Below are 27,517 nucleotides of genomic sequence, written 5' to 3' on the forward strand. Positions count from 1 at the left end.
AGATCCATCCTTCTATATTTTACTCATTTTCTAGATCCTTCATTTTATATTTTACTCACTATATAAAATCTTTTATCTTTTATATATTAACTCTAAAAACTAAAGAATTTTAAAAAATATTAAGCAGGTCATTTTTTAAGCAAAGGCAAGTTTGCGGGATAATCGATAGTAGACTAATGGGTCAGAAATCTAGACCCGAACCCGATACCTTAATTAAATAGGTTTATTCGAATTTGACTTGTTGAGTTGGGTTCGAGTTTGATGACGATTTAGGTCGTTTATTGATGCCCCTTATATACGCCCCCATTTGCCACAGGGATGTCGATTTATCTGCTAACATAATGAGAGTGAAACCCATTTATTAGTCCATATTTCCCTTAGGGTTGTTTGAAAATGGAATGCTGTGTAAAAAGAATTTTAGAGTTTTTTTGAATGGTGATATTATTATTATTATTTTGACTGGTTTGAAGTAAAGTGATTACAATATAAAGTGAATAGTGGTGGCTTGAGGCGGCGGCCGTGGGGATGGTTGGAGACGGTCGGCGGACGGTGGCAATGTCAGAGTAGGCGTCGAAGGCGGTGGGGCCGGTGGTAGCCGGAGGAGATGGCCGACAGGAGGTGGTTGTTGGTGGACACAGGTGGTTGGCAAGAGGGTGGCAATGCTCTTGAGTTTGCGGTGTATTTGAAAATCACCTAAATTGAAGGACTACCAAATATACCAAAAATAAACTAGAATGGAATACATTGTATTTACTTTACTTTATCTTAAATTTATTTTTCATCCAACCAAACACCCAAATTCTCAAAAATTCAAAATCTCTGCATTTGAATTACTATACACCGTAAATGCATCAAACTAAACAACCCCTTATAATCCTCCAATGACTGAAGCAAGTTTTTCAACCTCCTGAGATTTTGATTAATTTTCATCCGCTTGTTTTTTTTTTTGTGAAGAGAAAAACCTCATTAATGCATATTTATATCATTTTTTCCTGAATTATGTTTGTAATAAGATTCAGAGCTTGAGATTCTTAATTTTCTGAAGATCTAAACAAGATGAAATATTAGCTAATCCTACATTAAAAAAATGACTTTTCTAATATGAAGTGATTACTTTTCTGAATCTAATGAATAATATAATTATCTGCAATGAATATTTCACAGAATTTGATCCTTAGATGTTACAATAAATTAAGTTTAAGTGATAACGCAATGTTTTCGTTTGGATGATGAAAAATATAGTACTAATACAAATATTAAACTTACAATAAAGTTATGGAGATGCTTTCATTACATATATTCATATACAGATTTGAATACTGCTCCTTTTACTAAAAAACCTCTATTATGTTATCATTTGTCGTGAAAGGAATAGTAGAAGATTTCGGCATTACAGTAACAGCCAATCGATCATCTCCTATAAAATTAAACTGGCGATCAGTCTCAGAATTCAGAAATGAAGCAAATATCCAAAAATTCTGGCCAGTATTCATCGACAAACTGTCTTTTTTTGGGATTTCTTTCTTTCCAGTGATGAATATATGTCGCTGCGTCCCCTCCTCTTGGATGGAGAAATTATTCCGTGCAGATATCGGATGAAGAGAACCGTATGATTTTCTCTCTGTCTACAATAATAAAAACGCAGTTGTTACAGTAAAAGCACAGTTAAAAGAGAACACCAGACAGTTCTTCTCGTCCGATATCCACACAAAATATGAGGGATGTTCTTATGATCATGAGTATTTGTTTCTTTGGCCTGTTTTAACGGATATATAAGCTGAGCATTGTAAGAGATTTGCTGCAGCTCTTATTATGTCTTCTTCTGATTTTCATGCTCTGTAATCAATAATCATAGATACTTAACCCTTTTTTTTTTGTTATTCTCTGTATTAATGAAATTGGTTAACGGCTATATTTTCTAAGAAACAAGGCAAAAATAGAGCTTAGAGTAGAACAGTTCTATTTACAGCTGTGGCCAGCGAGAAATCTAACGTCACAGATGCGTTAAGGAAAAAATAAAAGCTGACATGAATGAAATGAGGAAGCGTGACTATTACGGAACTGAGGTTCCTTCCCTCTTCATCTTTTATCATTTCTGACTGAAATTAAGACCAGTAAATGCATCTGCTCCAGTCCTTGTCAGTCTCCATTGTATTTTTGCTAATTAAGGCTTATACTCCATGAAAAAAATTTAAATAAAAATAGGATTAAATTTCAAATAATGCTTCAATTATTCGCATATAATCACTTCAGCATCAGAATATAACAATGCTCTTATTTAATCCCTTGGTTAAATAAATTTATCTAAGATAATTTATTTGGTAAAGTTGAGAGACTAGAAGTTTTGTTTGGAATGAATTTTTTTATTGATTCTTAATAAAAAAAATTTTGAACTAAATTTTTTTTATTAGAATGATGTTTTTGTATTGCTTTATAAAATAAAAGTTTTTGAGCTAAAAAAGTTTATACTAGGGAATTACTTTAGAAAGCAGTAAAATAGTTGTACCAAACGAAGTCTAAAGATTGGTTTGGGATAGCTTCGACCACTACCTTAACGTTGCTTTAAGATATTTTTTTAAAAAATTATTTTAGAAAACAGTAAAAAATTGACTCCAATTAAGTCTAAATAAGATCAATTTTATATCACAATTATAAATTAAGAGAATTATTACTTGATAAAAAAATCTTGATTTTGGCGACTTTTAAAAATTATAAATAGACCCCCACATACAAACGGAGGGATGGATTATCATGTGAACGCTTATCCGGATGCGTCATGTCACCCAATGCATGTGTATTGGGTGATGTGGCGTGTCCGAATTGACCTCCGGACGTATTCAGTGTATGTACATAATAGTTTTTTCCTATAAAAGGGGGGACAATTTTGACTTAAGATTCAAGAGAGCTCTTAAAACTTTGGACTAAGCCCCTTGGTTTATCTTTTTTGTGAGTTTTGCACGTACAACTTTAATGTCTCATACAAATCATTTTTTATTTATATGTATTGAATATTAATATGATACTAATTAAGTTAAATAACTTTTTGATTGTGAATATTTTGGCGATGAGTTGTACTTTTCTCAAATAAATTGTGTTGCATCTCAGAACATTTGCGGCGATAGAGAGATAATGAGCTCATCGTTTTAGCTTTGAACGAATATCCGACACATATACATATAAAAGAGAGATGTGCAAGAGTCATACGAGATATAAGAAATTTTATGTCGAAAACCCTGAAATGTAAAAAATCATGGGGTCTAACACAGTTGAAATGAATCCATTAGTGTTTGTTGATGGTTACAACGGATGCTCTTCCACAGGGGAAGACACTGGCTTAATGTAGTAAATATACATGAAGTTGGATGAATCAAATGATGTGAGAGTTGTTTTGAAAAGAATGTTGGCTTGTTCGTTTTGGTCAATGTAACTATAGTTGGGGGCAATTTTGTGATCGACAGAGGTTAGGGGGATCATAGTGGGCGAGCAACAGAGATTGAAAGGATCATAGTTGGGCTTAGCAGTTATGAGGGACCGTAGTTAGGTGATTGAGTTTGAAGGGACCGTTTTTGGGTGATAGAGGTTGGAAGGATCGTAGTCAGCGACAACGGAGATTGGAAGGACCATTATCATGCGACAATGGTTAGAGGGACCGTAGTCAATGGGAAACTATGGTCGAAGGGATTGTAGTCGGCAACAGATGTTAAATGGACTATAGTCGAGCGACGAAGGTCCAAGGGACCATAGTTGAGTGATTGAGGTTGAATGGACCTTCGTCGTGTGTCAGAGGTCGGAGGGACTATAGTCAGTGGGCGATGGAGGACAGAGGGCTCATAGACGGACGACTAAGATCGAAGGGATTGTTGTCGACGGACGATAAAGATCGATGGTGTAATAACCCGAAAATACAAAAAATGGTTAGCATGTATCATTTTCGATATGTGATAGTGGACAGATGAACCGTAGTTGATAGGTGACTATGGTTGGAGGACGAATATGGTCGGAGGGACCATAGTCGGGATATGGATGTTGGAAGGACTGTAGTCGGGCAATAGAAGACGAAGATATCATAGTTGGCGGATGACAAATGTTTGAGTGAACGTTATTGGTGGGCAATGATGGTCAAAGGGACCTTAGTGGGCAAGCGACTGTGAGTCTCTGGTTGGAGGGATCGTAGTCGGTGGACAACAAAAGTCAAAAAGATTGTAGTCGGTAGGAAACACAGGTTGGATATGCGATTTAGTAAAAACTATAAATTTAGATTTAGAAAACTTAAGGCAATTAAATCTTAAACATTGTTTGAATTACACATGTTAAATCTAGTTAAATCCATATGAATAGTTTGGCAACTCATTTCATAATTTAAGTCTATTAATTAAAATAAAATTTTAATAATTATTATTAAAAACAAAACTAAAATAATATGATTATTTTCTATGATCATATTTATCATATTTTTAGCTAATATCTTTCATTAATGAACCACTACTGGATAGCATCTATGTTAGCAACTTTGACACCAACTTCGTCCGTCCACTCAACTCTTGGATTTATTAAATTCGTTATTTAAATTTTATAATTAAATAATGTATATAAAAATATACTGATTTATTAATTTAAATATTTATGAAAATAATTATCTAATGATATAAAGCGATCTATGGGAAATATATTAATTTTCTTTTATTCAGTTTTATTTTTAGCTACTTTAGATTACATAATTAATATTATCTAAAATGATATAAAGCGAGCTGTGTGACAATGATGCCACTTATAAATGTGAGTAGGTGAGATTTATAGCCCTGTTGTACTTAGTACTTCTCTCCACGACTAGATTTATAAGGGTTCCATTAAGCTTTCTATAATAAAATAATTTGGTTAGGTTGGAGATTTGGCGACAATGTTATTAAAAACGTGCAGTAGAATATTCGCCTTATTGTTAGAAAATAATTACAGTAATTAATGGGTACTTTGAGTTTTTAGAAATCAAATATATATTTGTATTATTAGGCTTATTAGCCTTCTTGAGTGGTCATATTTAGAGGTGTCAAAATCGGATTGCTAGTTTGGTTTGGATCGAATCTGGAACAGACTAACGCTATTTTGACATGACACGTTTTTACAAACGGGTCATGAAATTCAAATCGGGCCCAACCTGTCGGGTTTTCGGGTTTACCCTGTTAAGAGCAGATATCTACATTAATTACCGTTAACCATTAGGATCAATTAGATTCTTACACGTGTACGTGTATTCATACTCAGCTCTATATATATGTACTGCCATATTGTAAAGCATTAAGAAAATCAATAATATTCAGATTACTTTGTTCTTTAGTTTTACTGTCTCTGTTCATAACTTTCTACATGGTATCACGAGCTGGGCGTTCTTGAGCTCCTCCGCCATGGCAGATCAAGCCCTGGCTTCCTCGTCTATCGGTACAACAACCGTTGCCGCCGCTCACTCTCCGGCCATCTCCTCCTCGTTAAAGTTTGTTATCTCCAATCTCAAGTTCTTGGTGCCACACGCACTCACTCCGGACAACTTTCCGATCTGGAGCACTCAAATCGCCAAGCTTTTTCGGGCAAATGGATTCGCGGGGTTTCTTGATTCCAAAACCCTGTCTGAAAATCTTGATCCGAACCATGATCCCCAATCTTGGCTGGTCACCGATCAAAATTTGGCAATGGCGATGTGCTCCACAATATCTCCGGCGGTTCTTCCATATGTGATTAATCTCGAATCAACCCATGAAATTTGGACAACTCTTCACACTCGGTTTCAAGCTTCTAATCGCTCCAAGGTGATTCAATTGAAACACGAGCTTCACAATATCTCAATGCAAACGATGTCCATGACTCAGTATCTCACCGAGATCAAGAAAATTGTGGATCAAATTGCCTCCGCCGGCTCGTCGGTCGATCCCGAAGATGTCATAATATACATCATGAATGGACTTCCTCCGGCATACCAGTCCTTCACAACCACCATTCGCACTATGCAAGGCTCGCTGTCTCTTGATACTCTCTACGCCCTCCTCATCAGTGAGGAGATCCATCTCAAGACAGCGGCTCAAAAATTTTCAAAGATACCGGATACTCAGTCCGCCTTATACTCTATTCGCGGACGTGGTAGACGCGCCCGCGGCAGACAGTCGAATACCAATGCATCCACGCAAGGCAATTCCTCTACCACGGCTGTTACCTGTCAAATATGCAAGAAGAAAGGTCACAGTGCCGAGGCATGCTGGCATCGTCTCAATCCCAATTACACTCCGACAATTCCTTCGGTAAAGACCAACAATGCGCTCGCAGCCCAGACTGACGGCGTGTCCACCACAGACTGGTATCTTGATTCCGGAGCTTCCTCTCACATGACGAATACAACCGGCAATCTTGAAGTTTACCATCCCTACACCGGCCACGACACGGTAACGCTTGGGGATGGAAGATCCGTCCCAATTGCCCATTCAAGCTCGGGCATTCTTCCTACCTCGGATCGTAAGATTTTTCTCTCCAAACTTTTACATATCCCTTCTATCACATTCAATCTTCTTTCTATTTCGAATTTAGTACGGGATAACCATATTTCAATTACGTTTGATGAAAATGGCTTTGTATTTAAGGACCGCACGACAAACCAAGTTATACTTGAAGGACCGTGCAGCAAAGGAATCTACAAGATCTCCTCAGATGGGTCAAGCTCTTCGTCCACTGCTTTGAGTGCATCCAATGCATCTACGGCGAATTGGCATCTTAGGCTCGGACGTCCTCATCACCAAGTCCTGCAGCACATTTCCAATTACAATCCCTCTTTACGCATTTTACCGCTTAAATCTGTTTGTAATTCCTGTATGTCTTGTAAAGGTCAAAAACTTGTATTTGATAGCTCGGTAAGCCGAACGAGTTCACCTCTAGAACTCGTTCACTCCGATGTCTGGGGCCCCTCTCCGATTCAGTCTCATCAAGGCTTTAGCTACTACGTTATATTCGTTGATGACTTTTCTCGCTTTACTTGGTTATTTCCTATCCTGCATAAATCTGATGTCACTAACACGTTTATCTCTTTTACTAAGTTTATTGAACGTCAAACCTCGCTTAAACTCAAAACGATTAGAACCGATGGCGGTGGTGAATTCGTCAATAACGCTTTTCAAAGTTTCACTAAAATTGCAGGGATTAGACATCAATACTCTTGTGCCTATACCCCACAACAAAACGGCGTGGCGGAAAGAAAGCACCGCCACATTATTTCTACCACCCGCACACTTCTTCACACGGCTGCTCTTCCCATGACGTTTTGGCTTGAAGCCGCTCAAACGGCTGTCTACTTAATCAATCGCATGCTGTCCCTGACCACAAAGAATCTGACTCCGCTCACACGAATGTTCAACATTCAACCATCATACGAGCATCTTCGCGTGTTTGGTTGTCAGTGCTATCCTCTTATACCGACAGTACATCGCAACAAGCTTATGCCAACCTCCCAACCCTGCGTATTCCTGGGTTACTTAGAAGTTTCAAAGGGCTATAGATGCCTTAACCTGAAAAATAATAAAATTTTAGTCTCTAGAAATGTTAAATTTAATGAATTCTCTTTTCCTTTTCATGACCGCAGCTCTACATCTACTTCAGCCGAATCTCCACCTCCTGCCTCTCTGCTTATACCACCCTCGGTGTTGCCTAGAACGTGCCAGACGGTCCCCACTGTTGATGTTGCCTCGACGGATTCCAGTCACTCTCCTCATCATCCAGCAATTATACCTCCATCTCCTATATCTCAAGCTATGACCATACCACCTGATATCCCTATCACATACCACCAAATGACTACCAGATCTATGACTGGTTCTCTCAAACCGGTTCAGCATCTCAACCTTCTTCATCAAGATCAAGCTACAAGTGATCCGACCACGTACAATGAGGCCTCCAAACACTTTCACTGGCGTCAAGCAATGGCTCAAGAGTTCTTTGCTCTCCAACAACAGGGCACTTGGACCTTGGTTTCACCTCCGCCTAATGCTCCTATTCTTGGCTCCAAATGGACGTACCGCACTAAATATAACTCGGATGGCTCAGTGGCCAGATTCAAAGCACGATTGGTCGCGCAAGGGAATTAGCAGGAGCTCGACATTAACTATCATGACACTTTTAGTCCTGTGGCAAAACTTCCCACTATACGAATTCTCTTTACCGTCGCTCTCTTTCACAACTGGCAAGTTCAACAACTTGATGTCGCCAATGCTTTCTTGCATGGAGACATCACAGAAACCATCTTCATGCAGCAGCCGAAGGGCTTTGAAGATGCCACAAATCCGTCCCATGTATGCCGCCTACAAAAAGCAATCTATGGGTTGCGTCAAGTTCCGCGACAATGGTTCACTACCTTTACCAACTATCTTCGTCAAATCAGGTTTTCGCATAGTCAATCCGATCCTTCTCTCCTCACATTTCATGACGGCATCACACATATCTATCTACTAGTATATGTAGATGACATCCTTCTTACGGGGAACAACGTCCAAGCCATGACAGCCCTCGTTGCCAAGCTTACGGAAAAATTCACCATGAAGCAACTCGGAGCGGCAAACCACTTTCTCGGCATCAAAATTGATCACACGCCTGATAAGTATTTTCTATCTCAAAGTTCATATGCCCAATCTATAATACAAATGGCCGGATTACCAAAATGTAATCCGGTCGCTAACCCGTCTATCACCAAAATTACAGCTTTAAAACCAGAGGATCCCCCACTCTTCGATGCTCTCACCTACAGACGTATCATCGGAAGTCTCCAGTATCTCACATTGACGAGACCGGATATTGCCTATGCTGTCAATGTGCTCTCCCAGCATATGCACAGTCCTGAGCCCATTCACACGGTCATGCTAAAGAAACTCCTCCGCTACATTCAGGGATCTCTGGATTTTGGATTACCAATTACAAAATCCAATCTCTTACTTCGTACCTACTCCGATGCGGACTGGGCTTCCGATCCATCCACCCGCCGATCCACATCTGGGTTTTGCACCTTTCTTGGCGACACATTGATCTCGTGGTCTGTCAAGAAACAAAATACGGTATCGCGTTCATCTACCGAATCGGAATACAGGGCATTAGCTTCCACTACAGCTGACACCATATGGATTAAACGCCTCCTCACTGATTTTCGAGTCCCTCAAGCAGCACCGGTGGATATCTTTTGCGATAATACTTCTACAATTGCTCTTGCCAACAACCCTGTTTTCCACGCTCACACCAAGCACATCGAGATTGATCAACGCTTTATACGCGATCACATTTTAAACAAAGTCATCCGTCTTCTTCCTATCAGTACAGTTGATCAAATTGCCGACATCCTAACCAAACCACTCTCTACACCTCGGTTCAAGATTCTTCGCAGCAAACTGACTATCTCATCCTACACCCAGTTTGAGGGGGGATGTTACGAGCAGATATCTACATTAATTACCATTAACCATTAGGATCAATTAGATTCTTACACGTGTACGTGTATTCATACTCAGCTCTATATATATGTACTGTCATATTGTAAAGTATTAAGAAAATCAATAATATTCAGATTACTTTGTTCTTTAGTTTTACTGTCTCTGTTCATAACTTTCTACATACCCGACCCAATACGAAACAGGTTATGATCGAGGAAGTGCACGAATGGGAGGAAGGCAACTCTTCTCGTCGAAGCCATAGGATTGGACATGAAGGAACGTCGTTGAAGCCAGAGAAGAGAAGCAAAACTTATTGTAAAGCTGATGAAGAGGAAGGAACGCCATCGACGTGCAGACTACAGAATGCAGAGCTAGCGGCCGAACATCTAGCCTAAGGTTTAGCCTAAGAAGGAATGTTGTCGACCCCTCGACGAGATGTCGGGAGAAGTGGATGGCGAGACCTTCAAGCAGGGTTGACTTGAGAGCCACGAGTGTGGGCGGGATTCGAATCAAGATTTCCGATTTTGTGTATAACTAAAATTTTCGAGCCTGATCGGGTCATTCTCGGGTGTCCGAGTCTACCCGAATTCGACCCTATTTTTAAAAGTGCCGGTTTGTTAAACTCACTAGACCTGATTGACAAACGGGTTGATTCTAACCCGAAAATTTCGAAATAGATTTTCCAGTTGTGTCAAATATTGACACCCTTGATCATATTAAATGATCTGACATGACATAAAACTATAATACCATAGAAACTAAAGATTTTAGATTTTATTTAAGTCTAAAATGTATATCTACTTAGGTAGATAATTTTTTTATTATTTTTTAAAGCAGCTTTCTAACTTTGATTGATCACCCAAACTTCATATATTACATCCATATTTCTTAAGAGTTCATTTTTTTTTTAGTGGTTTGTTTTTAACTCTGATAGATCAATATTTGAGAATCAATTGCACGATGCTATCCTAACAAAATGTGATTTTTTAGACTTTTAGCCCCTAAAATTTTGGTGAAAATTATTAGAGTTTTATCGATAAAATTTTGATTGGTGCTTAGAATAACGGATATTAGCAAAACATTTTTAGATTCTCCTTCTATTGTTCTTATCTTACTTGAATAAAAAAAAATAATTTTGGGCAAAACTGTAAATTGAATTTACCTTGGCGCCAAAAGCGAGAAGAAAATAAAATAACTAATATAAATTTAATATTCAAATATTTAATTGTCTTTGCTAACAAAACTTTGGACTCTGAAATTAAAATATAATAAATTTTCATAGAAACAGGGATGGCGCCATTTCATTCGACAGACTCGGCCCGGGTTTCAGCGGGGCCAACCAAACCGTCCGCTCGCGCGGATTCGGTTCACTTCCGTTGGCCGGTTCACCTGTTTGTTGGTTGGCGCCATTGAGAAAACAAGCTACTAATTGAAAGCTCTTCAGAACTTTCTTTAAAATATTATAAGAAATTTATAATATATATATGTTGTTATAAAAATTTTAAAATTATTTATCTAAATATTCGGAGAAGGTTGGTATACACTATACGAACAATTATTACGTCCTCTGGCCGGACGTAGAGTTACGTTCGGCCGCCAATAATATGTCGCCACATGCTCTTACTCTTTACCACGCGGCCCGACGACTTGACACAGACCGGACCCGGTAATGCTATGTTCGCGTATTGCTAGGTATTACTCGGTATTTGCTCGGTATTTGTACTGAGTTTTTCTAGAAAAACTCTGTACAACTCGGTATTACTCGGCATTTGCTCGGTATTGGTTATTTCCGAGCAAAATCGATAAATACATAGCAATACCGAGCAATACCTAGCAAAATCGAGAAATACCGAGCCATCCTGGGTCCATTCCGGGTTGGGTTGTTGGGGCGCATGGTAAATATTGAGAATGCGTGGTGCGATTCTACTGGCGGCTGAACGTAGAGCCACGTCCTGTGACCGGACCAAATAAAAGTTCACACTCGAGGATTAGGTCGTACTGTGTATCTTTTCTTGGATTTTTTCCATGAAATTTAAATGCATTGCAACATTAAGAAATTTACTTTCTTCGGAAAATTTGCATCATAAAATGAGTAAACGAGAGAGTTCTTGGTGGGTACAAATGCACGAATAAAAGCTGGAATTTTGTGCTTGCAATAACATCAAACAAGCAAAAAAGAATATTTACTCTTCGTAATAGCAACAATAACCAAACGTTAATTAATCACGCAGACATGCAGTTCAGTAGTAAGGAATCACGGGCGGCGGCGGCGACGCATAGGACACTCCGACGACGGGCGGCAGAGGAGGATTCACCCCGCCTTCGCAGTTATCCGGCGGAGGCGGAGGTGAAGATGTAATTAGAGGCGGTAGAGGTGGCGGCTGGTGGTGTTCCTGAGGTGGTGGAGAGTGGAGTACTGGCTTTTTGGGCGGAGGCGGCGACTGATATATGGGTTGTTCCGTTGGAGGTGGTGTGTTGTGGATCGGTTGCTCTGATGGAGGCGGAGAGTGATGGCCCGGGTGCTCCACTGGGGGTGGTGAATGGTATTGTTCAGATGGAGGTGGCGAATGGTATTGTTCAGATGGAGGTGGCGAATGGTAGGCCGGTTGCTCTGCCGGAGGTGGCGAGTTGTGGACCGGTTGTTCCGATGGAGGTGACACTGCCCGAGGTGGGGAGTTGCGGACGGGTTGCGATGGAGATGGCGACTTGTAGAACGGAGGTGGTGAGTGGTAGACAGGTTGCTCGACCGGAGGGGGCGAATTCACAGGTTGCACCAATGGAGGTGGTGAGTGATACAATGGTTGCTCGGGCGGAGGTGGCGAGGGATAAACCGGATGCTCCAATGGGGGTGGAGAGTGGTGGGCCGGTGTCTCCGATGGAGGCGGCGAGTAATAACCTGGATGTTCCACAGGAGGCGGTGAGCTGTGCACTGGTTGCCCCGCCGGAGGGGGCGTATTGTGGATAGGATGCTCCGTTGGAGGTGGCGACTCGCAGCCCGGTTGGCCCGAAGGGGGCGGCGAGTTGTAGACTGGAGGCGGCGAAGAAAGCCCTGGGTTGTGGACTGGAGGTGGCGAGTTATGTATCGGTTCTGCTGGTGGAGGCGAATGGTGAATCGGTTTCACAGTATGAGGCGGGGAAGGGTAGACAGGATTCTCCGCCGTCGGTGGCGAAACAGGTTGCTTAGCTGGAGGCAAATGGTAGACAGGCGGAGACGAAGTTTTAGGTGGCGGTGCAGAGGAATGTGGCGGTTCCGCAGGTTCATTGCCAGCAGACGATGCTGGCGGCGGTGGCGGTGGAACCGGAGAGTGCTGAGAGCCGTGTCCGGTAGCAGGAGGCGGATGAGATTTAGTCGACGGAGATGACTCCGACGATGGCGGCGGAGGGGAAGAGAACTGCCCTATGTGTCCCCCAGTAACAGGCGCCGGTGGCGGTGGCGATCTTCTTCCGCTACCCTTAACACCCTGCTTCGGTGGTGGCGGCGTGTTCAAACTCGGCCTCCCACCCGGGTGAGCCGGCGCTGGGAGCGGGAACTCTCTTGCGCCACACTTTGCCTTCGAACAATCAAACGGCAGCGTAGTAGCCGCCGTGCACTGACTCGGTGGCCGTTGGCTCGGAATTCCAACAATGCAGTTTTCACTCCCATCCACAACCACCCCTCTCCTCCCAACACATTCCGGGGCCTCGCCGGAGAAGAAATTATAAGAAAAGGTGAAATTTTGCAGCTTCGGCAGCGTACAAACGGCACCGGGAACAAATCCCGTAAGCTGATTTCTCCCCACATCAAGCTGCTCTACACTTGTCAACCCCGCAAAAGTCAGTGGAATCGGCCCCTGCAGCCTATTAAAGCTCACATCAAAGACAGTAAGTTTCTTCAACCTCCCAACCTCCGGCGGAATACACCCAGATAAATTATCATTAAGAAGAATAATCTCATTAAGGCTTCTCTCCATCCTTCCAATACTTGACGGAATGCACCCGCCAAGATCATTGTTTGCAAGCACAACAACAGAAACAGGGGAATTCCCCAAATTCCCCGGAATTCCACCACGGAGGCGGTTAGAGTTAAGGAAAATGGCATCAAGCGGGCGGTCGAAGAGCGCCGGCGGTATATTCCCTTCAAACTCATTGAACCGGAGGTCGAGGAATCGAAGCGACGGTAGCTTGAGGACAACGGCAGGGAACTTGCCGACGAATCGGTTGTTGCTGAGGTCGAGCTCGTAGAGGAGACTGAGGTTGCTAAATGTGGAAGGGACGACGCCGCAGAAGCGGTTGGAGTTGAGGTGGAAGACGGCGAGGTCAGACAGGAGCCCGAGTTCAGGGGGCAGGAATCCAGCGATGTCGGCACCATTGAGGTCGATGGCTGCGACGACGGTAAGGGAGGGTTGAAAGGGGAGAGGGGCGCAGAAGACGCCGGAGTAGGAGCAGACGTTGGGGCCCACCCATGAGGCGGTAAAGTTTTGGGGGTCGGAGAAGATGGCTGTGGTTTTCCAAGTTTGGAGGGCGATATACGCCGCTCGGAGGCGAGGGTTAGGGAATCGGAATTGGTCGGGATTGGCGGCGTCGCTTTGGCTAAGTGCGGCAATGGATATCGCCGGAGATAATACGAGGAGGAAAAGGAAGAAGGGAAGAGACATTCCGGCGAGAGAGAAACAGGCTGCGACGGCGAGGTTTCGGTCACATGGAAGGTGACGGAGGGGAAAGAGGTGTTTGGGGAAGTGGTGCTTCGGGGAGGCATGGCTTGGATTTATACATTGTATTTAAAATGAAGAGGGCAATTTTGGAATTATTTGTTTATTTAAATATTTGGATTTGGCTTAACATGATTTGATTTATTTTTATTTTATATTTATTTTAAATGTTACATATGATTTATTTTTGGATTTTTTTTTTTTAAATGGGAAGAAACTTGGTGAAATAATGGAGTTGTGGCCGTGAGATGATATCTAGAATTATGAAAGAGAATACGGTGAAATAATGAATGCAACCAAAGAGAGAGATATAGGTTGCGTACTTGCGTGAATATAGATGAATTTTTTATTATCTAAATTAGGAGAAATTATGATCGGATGCAGAATGTTATTCGGAGACTAATTAGAATGCGTCACGTTAGTTGTACCGAGCCGTGATACCAAACAGTACCGAGTGAAGAGTGACGTGACACATTCTGACTGATCTCCAGATGGCTTTCGATGCCCGCACAGAATAATTAATCCTAAACTAGAGGTACAAATTGATAGAAAGCTTAGAAATTTTTATCACAAAGAAAAAAGAAACACCTCTTCTGAAGCTTCTCTTAAATGGAGTAGAATAAAATAACTCCCCTCTTCTTCTTCTTCTTTTTCTTCCTTCTCCAATATTAATGATGATTATGCTTCTTCTTCTTTTTGTTGTTCATCCTTCTATTTTTATAAAGTCTAAAAAATTTGAGTAAGATATGTCTTTGATATGATGACGGGCTTGTCAATATCTATTGTCGTCACTATCAAGTGGAATAGCATTAGCGACTGAGAGAAATGAATCGGATGGGCCCCTGGAAGCTTGTCGTTGTTGGTTGTGACTCAGTCCTGGACTCCTTATTGAGATGCAACATTGTTGAATATCTTCAGAGTGTAGTCAGAGGGATGGACTATTGTGATGTGTAAGATCGTTATGTGGTTGCCTTATTTTAGTTGAGAATGAGCTAGGTCGCTCAGTTTTAGGTGAGAAGGGGGAGTGATGTTCTAACAACACCTTTAGATTGATCTGGTCGCGAGAGAAATCTTGTTAGAGTGGTGTGTATAAACATCTATTTGATGTAACATTGCATAGGAAGCTTGGTTTGTTTGAGAAGAACGAGATTGGTTTGTTTGAGAGATCTCCCTCACATAAGGGAAACTATCTGGAAGAGGTGGCCAGTGCTTGTAATAGCTCAAATTCTTATCTATCTAGATATTATTCACTTTGTCCTAAGGGCTCACGATTTTATCTTGTTGGTGTAACTTCTCAGGAGATCACCTATCCTAAAAATTTCTCCAAGATGAGCATACTGAATTGTGATTTTTTTTAATGAAATTATAATAATTACACTAAAAGATGACTCAATGTTTAAGAGTTTAACCTTTTTTACTTAAGGGGTTTCACAATCTTTACCACTTAAGTAGTTGACGTTCTTGTTAGAAATTTTATCCTAAAAACATCCATCTGGTATTAAGATTCTAGAGATGGACTCTACAAATTCAAGTGGTGACTCCCACCACGTAGCACTTTATCTCATACAAGGTTCAAGAGGTGGTTCCTATGTCCTAGCACTTTATCCCATACAATATTTAAGAGGTTGCTCCTATGGCATAATAATTTGTCTTGTATGACACTTACTTACCACCTTCTATTTGGTGTATCACTCTGATACCATTTGTAATAATCCAAACTCTTATCTATCAATATATTCTACATTTTTGCCTAAGGACCTTACAATATTATCATGCTGGTGTAACTTCATAGGAGATCACCCATCCCAATATTTCTTTAGGATGAGCACGCTTAACTGTGAAGTTTTTTCATGAAATTTGAATTATTACACTAAAAGACTCAGTGTTTAAGAGTAGCTTCTTCACTTAAGGAGTTTTATAATGTTGATATGATGTGCTCCAGTGTTAATCTCCTTTATAGCACTTGAGCAAGGATCAATTATTAAGTCCTGTCAAATCCGAACGTATCTGAATATATACCGAGCAATATCGAGTGCTCAATACCGAATTTTAGGTGACGTGGCATGTGATTATTGGTCTATGAACACATTCGATGACCAGACGTAACAATTGCTCCCTGAGCAAGACCCTCAAATGAATAGCTCCAAAAGAGGAAGGTGTAGCAATTCAAATTTAGAATTTTTTAATTGGTCACTATTACTTTTATTATAATGTGTGTAAAGAATAAGTAATGAGTAGTTGATCTTTTGGTTGAAGATTGATTGTCTTCTACATGATGGTGGATCAACCTGCTTTCTTTTAAATACTATGATTGAGTGTTATTCTTTACTGATTCACACGATATAACGATACAACAATTGAGAGTTATAAGGAGTTATTAATATACCGACGAACAAAGAGCGACGACTCTATTTCTGAGCCAACGATTATTGAATATTAATTACTGACTACTAAAAAATAACATAATAGCCAAAACTTCTTGTTTAAGTGTGACCACCGAAATGTATGTTATAGATTCATTATTACTAAACGGCTTTACTGATACTGTACTAATTTACTATCATTGTCCATATTTACTATTAATGTATTACTTTAATGATACTACCACCAATTTTACTAACGACACTGTACTAATATTGTTATCAACATAAACATCGATACTGTTTGATACTACTATTGATTCACTGTTACTGCCACCAATTTTACTAACAACGTTGTACTGATATTGTTATCGATATAGACATCGATATTGTTTGATACTAGTACTGATTCATTGTTATTGTTATTGATTCACTGTATTAATACTAAGCATGCGATATATTAAGTACGTGATATATTGAGCATTATACGATTAAGATACTAATTTAATTTTGATATATAATAACTAAATAACATATCTACATTATTATAGGGTCATATTATATTGATATGATTCTGAAAGTATTTATTGATGCGTTGATTTTATTGCTTTATAGGATTTCTTTAAAAATTAATATTATTGATACGACGACTGCTTTATTGATTCATCACTCATATTAGTTTACTAGTTTTCCCATTATAGTATTTTATTGGCTTTCATACCTAACTATTTTATTGTTTGCATATTATACTGCTACAATATATGAGTTTTGCTATTTCTACACTAATTCTTGATTATTCGACATGTGAGTTTTGCTATATATATTTCTTCTTTACCATATTTTAAATTCAATTTTGGGATTTTAGTAGCTTGTTGGGTCTTTTAGCTCATTATATGTGATTTAAATAATTTCAGGTTATAGAAGAGATTCAAAAGTGTGAGACTAATCAAGATTCCTCATGTTTTATTTCTATTTGTTTTAGCTATTCTCTTTTTACTTAGGAATGGAAGAATATGTTGTGATTATATGATTTATGAGTATTGGATATGATTTATTTTTGGGTCAATGAATATATATGTGTATTGATGTTCTGAATTATAAAATTTGTTTTAATTGCTTATTACTTATAAATGAAATTAAATGGCTCTGATTATTATATAATAAAAGATAAAAGAAAGAATTTTTTTTCAAGCTAGACTTTGGGTGTTACAGAGAGAGTGTCCTTATGCTTGACATGACACATGCGAATGAGTACCTCCATAGATTGGCATTCATGGGTGTATAGGAGTAACCAAGCAGAGTTTAAGATGTACATCCTTTATAATCAAAGACAAACACTAATGAAATCATTTTAATTGGGCAAGACCCAGTTGTTTTTCCCCTTTTTGAAAATTTCATGCTAAAATTATGATGTCTCTTATGACTCTTGCACATCTCTTTTTTTATTTTTGTATGTACTAGATCTTTGTACGAGCCATGAAGCTAAATTTTACATCTCTACTGTCGCAAATATCTCGGCACACAACATTTCTAAATTATTTAACTTATAATTGGGTTTGATTATATTATGAATTATATCATGAATTATTAAATAAAATTACTTAGATTTTATTTGAATTTTTTTTGACCTTTTTATGATAATAAAAATAATATAAATTTGAAAAATAAAAATTTTAATGTTATTTTAATTTTCAATTATTAAAAATATTTTTTAATTATGGCGGAGAAAAAAATTTTAAAAGTAAAAATAGAAAAACTTAAATTACCTCAAATAAAATTTTAATCATAAAGTTTGGAAAAGATTAACGCTAAATTTTTTTTGGGACATTTAGATCATTTAAGACAAACTCACACATCCAACGCATACATAAAAACTCGAACCCTAGACCTCTTAGTTGGAAGCTTAAGCTCTCAACCAACAGATCAAGATAAGTTGTGTATTAACACTAAATTTATTATCAAAGTTTTTTATAAAAAATATTTTTTTTCTGATCTGGAAAAAAAGTTAAGCGCCGCGGCATTGGAAAGCTAACATTTGAACTGCGTTTGAATTTTTTTTTTTTCTAACCACTTTAATTTTTTTTAATGTTTTTTTAAATGAGAGTTTATTTGGGATTGCTGAATTTTTTATAAAATTTTTGGGGGAAAATATCTATATTTTTTACAGCTGTCATAAAAAATGACTTGTTATTAGGAAATTCCAAGCCCTATATGAAATATATATAATTATGTTAGATATTTAATCATCATAAAATTTATCGAATAATTATAAAAGCTGATCATTAAAGGAGAATCATAAAATTAAGTATTGTAGAAATGATGATGCTCACAGGAATGAGTGGTTTTACTCTCAGAGGCAAAATTCGAAACAAATATATAAGAAAATATTGGATTAGCTCATGTTGAAAATAAGATTACAGGGAGCTATTTTAAATGAAACAAAAAAATAAAAATAAAAAAACTGCGAGGCTAGATGTATTAGATTTGGCATATAATAAGAAAGATATAGCTAGATCTTAAAAAGATTTGATTAAAAAGTTTTTAAAATGATATTTTTTATTAGATTTAAATAAAAATTTGACTCTTAATCAAATATAATCGAAAAATAAGATCCAGATTACCAATCTCACGTAGTGGGATAATAAATTGGCCTTATTATTATTATTATGAAACAATCACAAAAAACAAAATTTTATCATATTTTTGTTTAAGCAATGAAAAATTAATAATCAAATAAAATTTGATTGCGGTTTGAAAAGTAAAAAAATAATATTATTTTAATTTTTCCTAAATTATGGTAAAACGAATAAACTGAATATTCAAATTGAATTGTTATGATAACTGCCACAAAAGAGATTATTACGTGCGGCGTCTGAACTGTCTGGAGGCAAATCCGGATGCGCCACATCACTCGGATGCACCGGGCTCTAAGTGACATGACGTGTTCGGATTCGCATCCGGACGAATCTGAACGCCCCAGATAATAATTTTTCCTAGCACAGATTTTGTTTTTATCCAGCTGAACGTGCAGCAACAACTGCATAAAATTATTTTGTAAAATATGAAGAAATAAATTAATAAATATATGTTTCTTCACGTGGTGTTCGGTGGTTCTAATAATATAAATTTATTATTTATTTTTATTCGTTCCTTTTTTTTTTTACTTCCAGCTTTAGCTCAGTCCAAACTTGTCGTGTTCTCCACTCGGTGAATAAGAATATTGCCCTCTAAGCTATTACGTGCAGAGAAATATTAAACTTTCTAAGGTGATCATTAAACAATTTTTTTTTTCATTATATTTTCTTATATTAAATTTGATTTGCAAAAATATCAGAGAAATGATGCAAATTGATTTAAATAAATTTTTGGTAAGTTCAGAAATTTCAGCTTATTAGATTATGTGACATTATTTTATTAATAGAAGTAAGAAATAATTGTTGAGTGCAATACATATATTTGGTAATGTGTGGATATTAAGAAAGCAACTGCTCAAATAAAAAAATAAATAACATATTATAATATCCACAGTAACTTCAAAAAAAATATTCCCACAAAAGTTTCACATAAAACATATACTTTATTTTAAAATTTAATTTTTTTCTTACATATGATTCACAACCTAATATCCAAATGCCATCAAAATTTGAATATTTTGATCTAGAGATTAAGGTTCATCTGGGACGACTTTTTTATTGCTTCTTAAATAAATTTTTTAGTTAAAAAATTAAAATTTTGTACTAAAAAGTTGCTTCATAAAGTAATAAGAAAATTATCCTGAACGAAGCCTAAGACTGGGATAATTTTTTATTGATTTTTAAAACAAAGTTTTAATTAAAAAATTAAAATTTTGTACTGAAATTTTGTTTAAAGAAGCAATAAAAAAGTCATCCCAAATAAAACTTTGTTTGAGCTGTTTTTTTACTACTTCTTAAAATAGTTTTTTAGTAAAAAAATTTAATTTTGTATAAGAAAAATGTTTTAAAAAATGATAAAAAGGTAATTCCAAATGAAGCCTAAATTAGCTAAGATTTTAACCAACAAAAGCATGAAATGATCTAGAGGATCAAATTAGCTCAGTTGTGAGCCCAAACCCACATTGCTTCAGCATATTAAACAAGTAATAATAACAAATGGAAAATTGCTTAGAGATTCATGGGTATCTGCATCCGTATTGTGGAGCTTCAGCTGCAGCTGCAGCTGCTGTGTTTGGCAGAGATTCTGGCCAAATCGTGATGGCTCTTGAATCTTGATGCTTATCAACTGCCCAACCACCCAAAAACTGTACATTTACAGGTTATTATAATAGAAGTAAACGCATAACAGCTCCAGCAAGCTGAGAAACACATAAAATATTTGGGCATTCAACGCCTAAAATAATAAGTTAATCAAGTTTTTTTAGACAGATCATGCTCTCTATTTTTTTTTTTCTCTGTGTAGAGTTCTAATTAAACAAATAAAATTCGATTTTTTAGTAAAAAATTTATAAAACTAAATTTTTTACTAAAAAATTATTTTAAAAATAATAAGAAAACTAACTTAAATGAAACAACAAATGAGTAGAATCCTACATTACACCTTCATATTATGTGAAAAACACCAAAAAATTTAAACAAATATATTCTAATTAAAAATTCAATTATATTGAGTACATAGTTTTATGTCAGGGGTGTCAATTTCAGGTCACAGGTCGGGTTCGGGTCGAACCTGAAACTGACCCGACACTATTCGGGTCAACCCGAACACGACTCATTTTTTCCAACAAAAAATGGCTAATTTTTGGGTCAAAACGGGTCAATCTCGGGTTTCCGTGTCAAAATCGGGCTTTCGGGTCAAAATCGGATACTTTCGGGTCAATTTCGGGTCAAAGGGTTAACCCAAACCCGACCCGATTTTTTAAACGGGTCAAAATTATTTTTTGATTAAAATGTTCAAATACAAAAATTTTCCAACATACGGAAAACATATGTGTTCCACGCCTGCTTTCGAGCCTTCTTCTTCTCCTTCTGAATCAACAGGATCTCCTAACCCAACAAGATCTGTTGAGTCTGCTGAGCCAAGACCTGACCTGCTAAGCTAGTTTTCTTTTTTTAGGTGGGGCTACGGTTAGTCAACTCACCCAGAAGTTAGACGCGTCCCAAAAGAAGTCTGAGTTCCAACACGTAAAGTAAAGTTTTCCATGGTAAAGTTTGCTCCACCTGAACCAGTATGCTTTAGAATACTGACCCTATATCGATTTTTCATCACAACTAAAGTGTCCTGCGAACGATCCTGCAATCCGACTTCTCCTCCCTGGCTTACTGGCTGAGTTGCGTTTGGTATGGTAGGGATGAAATGTGTTGACATAAAAGTCTGTATGTAGTTGGTGAAAACCGGCCGAAGCCCTGACGAAAGCAGGAATCATTTTATAGAAGGAAGATATCTCACCCGATAAAAAGAAGCTCGACTATGTCATTAGTCGAGGGCTGGTGTATTTTGTGATCGGATGGAATCTGGCCTGACAAGCAGGCAATGGGAGTTCGAACCCCCCTCGATCTATTCTATGGTGAGTCAAGCGCGTCTTGCGAGTCAAGAGAGGGATGGGATCAAGATGCCGTGGCCCCACAAAACCTTCCCGTGCACCGATGCGCCTAGGGAGGCAACCTGTTCGACGTACACAAGTGAGTTCGATTCTCATTCTACCTATTGTGCTGAAACTTTTTTCGTCAATCCATACGGTACGCTCCTCCGTACATATCGTCAGCTAGTTTGAGCGTCCGACAGAAGAGAAGGCTTTTGCTGGCTCTCTAGTTCAATTCGCTAGACCCAGGGGACAGTCCATCAAAACTCCGTGTGGGAGGTCAGTGCTCTCACTTTGAGGTTAGGGATTCCTTCTTCATTCACTACCATCCTCCACAACTATCGCCTTGCTTGCTGTCTTGACCGTAATGGGATTGAAGCACTGAGGCAAGGTGTTTCACTCATTTCAACTCCCAAAGAAGTGAATAGGGTACCCAAATAACGATAGATATGTCAAAAGCGGGTCCGATTACGCCTATTCCTAATCCTAAATAGAATGTAACGACGTAGGGATCCATATGTAAACAGAGTATCTATTTACATACGCTCGAATGACCCCTTCTCATAAGAAGAATGTACATAACCCTATTCCGGCCTGGTCCGGTCTGGAATGAACTTATAATCTGATGATCGAGTCGATTCCATGATTAGAAGTTCATAACTCCAGCCCATTCCCATTTTGGGCGGAAAATCTCTACTAATTCTTTTCTTCCAGTTAGTAAAAGGGATCTTGAACTAAAAAATAGACCTAGAAGCTAAAAGAGGGTATCCTGAGCAATTGCAATCGATACGATATTTCTATTTGTATTTTACCTATCACAGGGATGGATTAGGGCTAGAGAATCTCTATTAAATAAGTAAATGTAAATAAGGGTCTTACCGTTAGAATAATGATATCAATTTTTATTTGATTTGATACATTGTAGTCGGTAACGTTGATGAATGAAAAGAAACGGAGAGAGAGGGATTCGAACCCTCGGTAAACAAAAGTCTACATAGCAGTTCCAATGCTACGCCTTGAACCACTCGGCCATCTCTCCTACAGAATGTTATTCTTGACCAAAACCCGAATGAATAGCGAGTCCTTCATCTTAATTGTAGTACATGTATAACCGCCCGATGGTTCTATAATAAGAAATTTCTTTTCCAATCTCATATTTATCAACAACAACTTCTTTCATCAGCTAACCCATGGAATTCATGAATCATCCGATGAATCTTTCTATTTCAATTGTATGGTGTGTCACATACACGTTATGCAAACAAAAAGGATGTTTATTTGAATTTGATTTTATCATGGAATGATTATTCCATTCTTTTTTGGATCATAACCAAATCAAAACTTCTCGAGTTATCAAAATCCATAGGAAACTTGGTTCATCATTAAAAGACATAATAAATAAAATAACAATAATAAAAATGACAAACTTACTAATGAATCAGACTTAAATAAACTTTAATTATAAAGAGAGCTCAAATATATTTTAGTAATTAAATAATATTTAATCTCAATATATTATTTATTTAATTTTAATTTAATCTCAAAACCATTGGGACTAATATTTCTTTTTTAATAATAATTGTTATAAAAACAATTTTTATTATCATATGAATTAAATAATATGCCGTTCATGTTTGTTTAATTATGATATTACATACATATCCCACATCCATTTGATATTCTAAACACGAGTGTCTGAATCAATTCATCAGTACTTATACTTTGCTAATATGCAATTTTTCAAAGGGCTGCATGTTTTATTTTTTGGGCTCTTTTGAGCTTGCTCCTTTTTTTGGGCTTAGTTCTTCTCCACACATATAATCTCTTTTTATTCAATATACGGGCTTAGCCCAAAAATTTCTAAAAAAAAAAAAAGAGTTTTAGTACAAAATTTATTTTTAGCCGTTGCTTTTTCATTGCTTTAAAAGAATTTTTTGTACTAAAAATATCATCATAAAAAATAACAAAAAATTTATCCCAAATGAAACCTTAAAAATAACTTGACTACATTATCAAAAGAAATCTAGCAAGCATGAGGAGATGGAAACTTATCAGTAAATTTTCATCTTGTTGAGTCCTCAAGGTTTGGCAAATTCTTACTTTGCTATACAATTTGATCAAATTATGATTAGTGACCTATTGAATTAAACAGACATTGTTGCTTACTTATCTTAACATGAGAATATCTGCACGCATTAAAAGTTCTCCTATCCCTAAGGAAAGGAGAAATTATTGTGTTACGAAGTTTGAATGTAGAGAATGATCAGGATTGCTGCGTATTTACTGCGTATTTTCTGCATATTTTTTGATACACAGTAAATAAGCGGCAAATAAGCAGCAGATATATAAATAATACACACTAAATACACAATAAAAATGCAAAAAATAAGTAGAAAATACTAAGTCAATCATTAGTTGTGAGTATTTTCTACGTATTTAGTGAGTATTTTTTGTATTTTTATTGTGAATTTAGTAAGTATTATTAATTTGCTGCTTATTTATCGCTTATTTGTTGTGTATCAAAAAATATGCAACAAATACATAGTAAATACACAGCAATCCGGACCATTCTCTACGTTAGGACTGCGTACACAATAATTTCTCCTAAGGCACCAGTTCACACCAGCACTCTAGGTTTTAGATGAAAATGCTAGAAGAAAATGCCAGTTACAGTATCAAAAATGTACTAGAACTAAATTTCAGTATTGACATCCCAGATATTGCTAAGAATGTTTTTTTTTTTAGACGGTATCGATCCGCTGCCACTCTGAAGAGACGTTTGACGGCGTGACTAATTATCCCAAATATTTCTAGCCTAGAAGTCTCCAGATATGTAGCCATAAACGCTCCTGCTTATTATGTTTAAGATATCAGGTTAGATTTGGGGCTCCAGATTAACGTCTTTGCTTTCTTAAACTGCTCAATATTTGGCTTTCCCTTCTGTATATCTGTTGTTTTTATGTTCTTTTGAAGGAAAGAAGAGGGAACACATGCAGAAGAAGATCAAGCCAAGAGCCAAATACTCATCTAATAAGAGGTCAGTAATTTCTGTCGAGACAGACTCTTTCTGGAGGTTCTTTTATGAATTAATGCAAAATTAGTTTATTATTTGTGTTATTAGAACTGAAGCGTTGTATTTGTGAAAATGTGTCTTTATTGTGTCGGTTTGGCTTTTAGTTATTTTTATTTTAGAACTATTGTTGTACGTGAAAGGATAAGTGAGGAAAAAACTGAACCTTTTTGTTCTCTGTATTTTTGCCTTTGCTTTAAGAGCTTTCTTGTTCGGGGAAGTTCATTAAAATTTTTTTTGTTTTCTCCTATTTCTTCATTTTCTCCAAGATTGTGATATCAGAGCTTGATTTCGATTGAAGTGGGCGTCGAATTAATTTCTGGATTGAAGCAAAGTTTTAGAAGATTTCGTGTATTATTCTAAAAACAAGGTGTGTGATTCTCATTCAAGTATTTCAAGGAATTTTTCTTGGCAACAAACACTACTTCTCAACCTTTGATTCCCATCTTCAATGGTGAGAAGTATGAGTTTTGGAGTATCAAAATGAACACGTTGTTCAAGTCACAAGATTTGTGAGATCTTACGGTGAATGGTGTGCAAATTGGAGAACATGAATGAAGAGAAGAAGGATTCAAAGACTTTATTTTTCATTCAACAAGCTATGGATGATAGTATATTTTCAAGAATTTCTATGGCAGAGACATCAAAAGAAGCTTGAGTTATTTTGGAGAAAGAATTTCAAGGCTTATAAGAGTAAAGACAATAAAGCTAAAATCTATCCGACTTCACTTTGAAACTATGAATATAAATGAAAGAGAAGGCATTCAAACTTATCTCTCTGGGTATCAACAATTGTGAACAAAATGTAATCATTTGGAGAGCCAATATCTGATAAGAAGGTTGTATCCAAAGTTCTAAGGAGTCTTTCAACAAATTTCGAACATGTGGTGGCTGCTATTGAAGAATCCAAAGATCTTGCATTATATTCTTTTGATGAAATAATGAGTTCGTTGATGGATCATGAGAAGATAATAAACATAAGCGAAGCGAAGACAGTTGAGAAGGAATTTCGAGTGAAGGAAACTTCAACTAGTGGCAACAAAGAACGAGGTCTTGGTAGAGGAGCATGAAGTGCTTATAGAGGAAGAGGTGGTTGTGGTGCTTTTTGTGGAAGAGGAACTTATAGAGATAAAAGATCAAGTGGAGGTCAAAAGAAATGCTATAATTATAAGAAGTTTGATCATATTGAGACAAATTGTTGGAACAAATAAAGTAATCAAGAAGGCAAAGACAAAGTGCAGTGTGATTTTTGTAAGAAGTTTGGACATTCATAAGACATATGTTGGTTCAAACAAAAACAAGCCAATTTTGCAAAGAAGACAACATATCAAAATAATCTGTTTATGACACATTTCCAAGGTGATTGCGATAATTCAGAAATTTGGTTCCTTGATAGTGGTTGTCTAATCACATGATTGGAATGAAGTCTCTTTTTAGATAGATTGATATGTCAAAAAAAAAAAAAAATAGAAGTAAGACTTGGTGATAATAATATTGTTCAAGTTCATATGATGCTTTGTATGTTCCAAAACTTACACAGAATTTGCTAAGTATTGGACAATTAATTGATAGTGAATATATATATAGTTGAATTTGATGAAAAAGCTTGTAAAATTGAAGACAAAAAAGTAAGCAATAAATTACAAAAATTCAGATGGCTCCAAATAAAATTTTTTTACTTATTATTTCAACAATTCAAGAAAAAGTATTGATGACTAAAAAGTTATATGATGTAGAATTATGACATTTTAGATATGATTATTTATATATGGGAGGTTTAAAATTATTGTATAAAAAAGAAGACGATTTATGGTTTGCCTAAAGTTGACCATAGTGGAATTTGTGAAGCTTGTGTTATGAGAAAGCATGCTAAAAAAGCTTTTTTCCTATTAAAACTCATGGAGAGCAAGAAGATATTTAGAGTTAATTCATGCAAATTTATGTGGTTCAAGGAATACACAATGTCATGGAGGGTATAAATATTTTGTTTTGTTTGTTGATGATTATACTAGAATGAATTGAGTGTATTTTTTGAAGCGTAAATCAGAAGCCTTTTATTTATGCATTTTAAAGCATTTGTGGAGAATCGAAGTGATAAGAACATTAAAATTCTATGCAAAGATAGAGGTGCAGAATTTACATCAAATGAGATTGGAAAATTTTGTGATAAGTATGAGATCTCCAGACAATTAAGTGCTTCTAATACACCACATCCAAACGGGGTTATGGAAAGGAAGAATAGAACTGTTGTAGAGATGACAAGAAGTATGTTGAATATGAAAAATTTATCAAATACATTTTGGGCGGAAGGTGTTTCAAGTGCTATTTATATTTTGAATATTTCTCCAATAAAAACTGTTCAAAATATTATACCTTATGAAACATGAAATGATAGAAAA

General features: G+C 37.0%; 1 protein-coding gene and 1 non-coding gene across 2 annotated transcripts; both read right to left on the minus strand.

Annotated features, from left to right (window-relative positions):
• Window positions 1–11,683: 11,683 nt before the first annotated feature.
• Window positions 11,684–14,077, minus strand: LOC110113322 (leucine-rich repeat extensin-like protein 3). The gene has a single exon (XM_020845859.2). The coding sequence runs from the start codon at window positions 14,075–14,077 to the stop codon at window positions 11,684–11,686; it is 2,394 nt and encodes a 797-aa protein (XP_020701518.1).
• Window positions 14,078–23,000: 8,923 nt separating this feature from the next.
• On the minus strand, window positions 23,001–23,087 carry TRNAS-GGA. Its single transcript has one exon. It is a non-coding gene; the product is annotated as a tRNA-Ser (tRNA).
• Window positions 23,088–27,517: the final 4,430 nt, after the last annotated feature.

Source organism: Dendrobium catenatum, unplaced genomic scaffold, assembly GCF_001605985.2.
Source record: "Dendrobium catenatum unplaced genomic scaffold, ASM160598v2 fragScaff_scaffold_156, whole genome shotgun sequence".
Classification (NCBI taxonomy): domain Eukaryota; kingdom Viridiplantae; phylum Streptophyta; class Magnoliopsida; order Asparagales; family Orchidaceae; genus Dendrobium; species Dendrobium catenatum.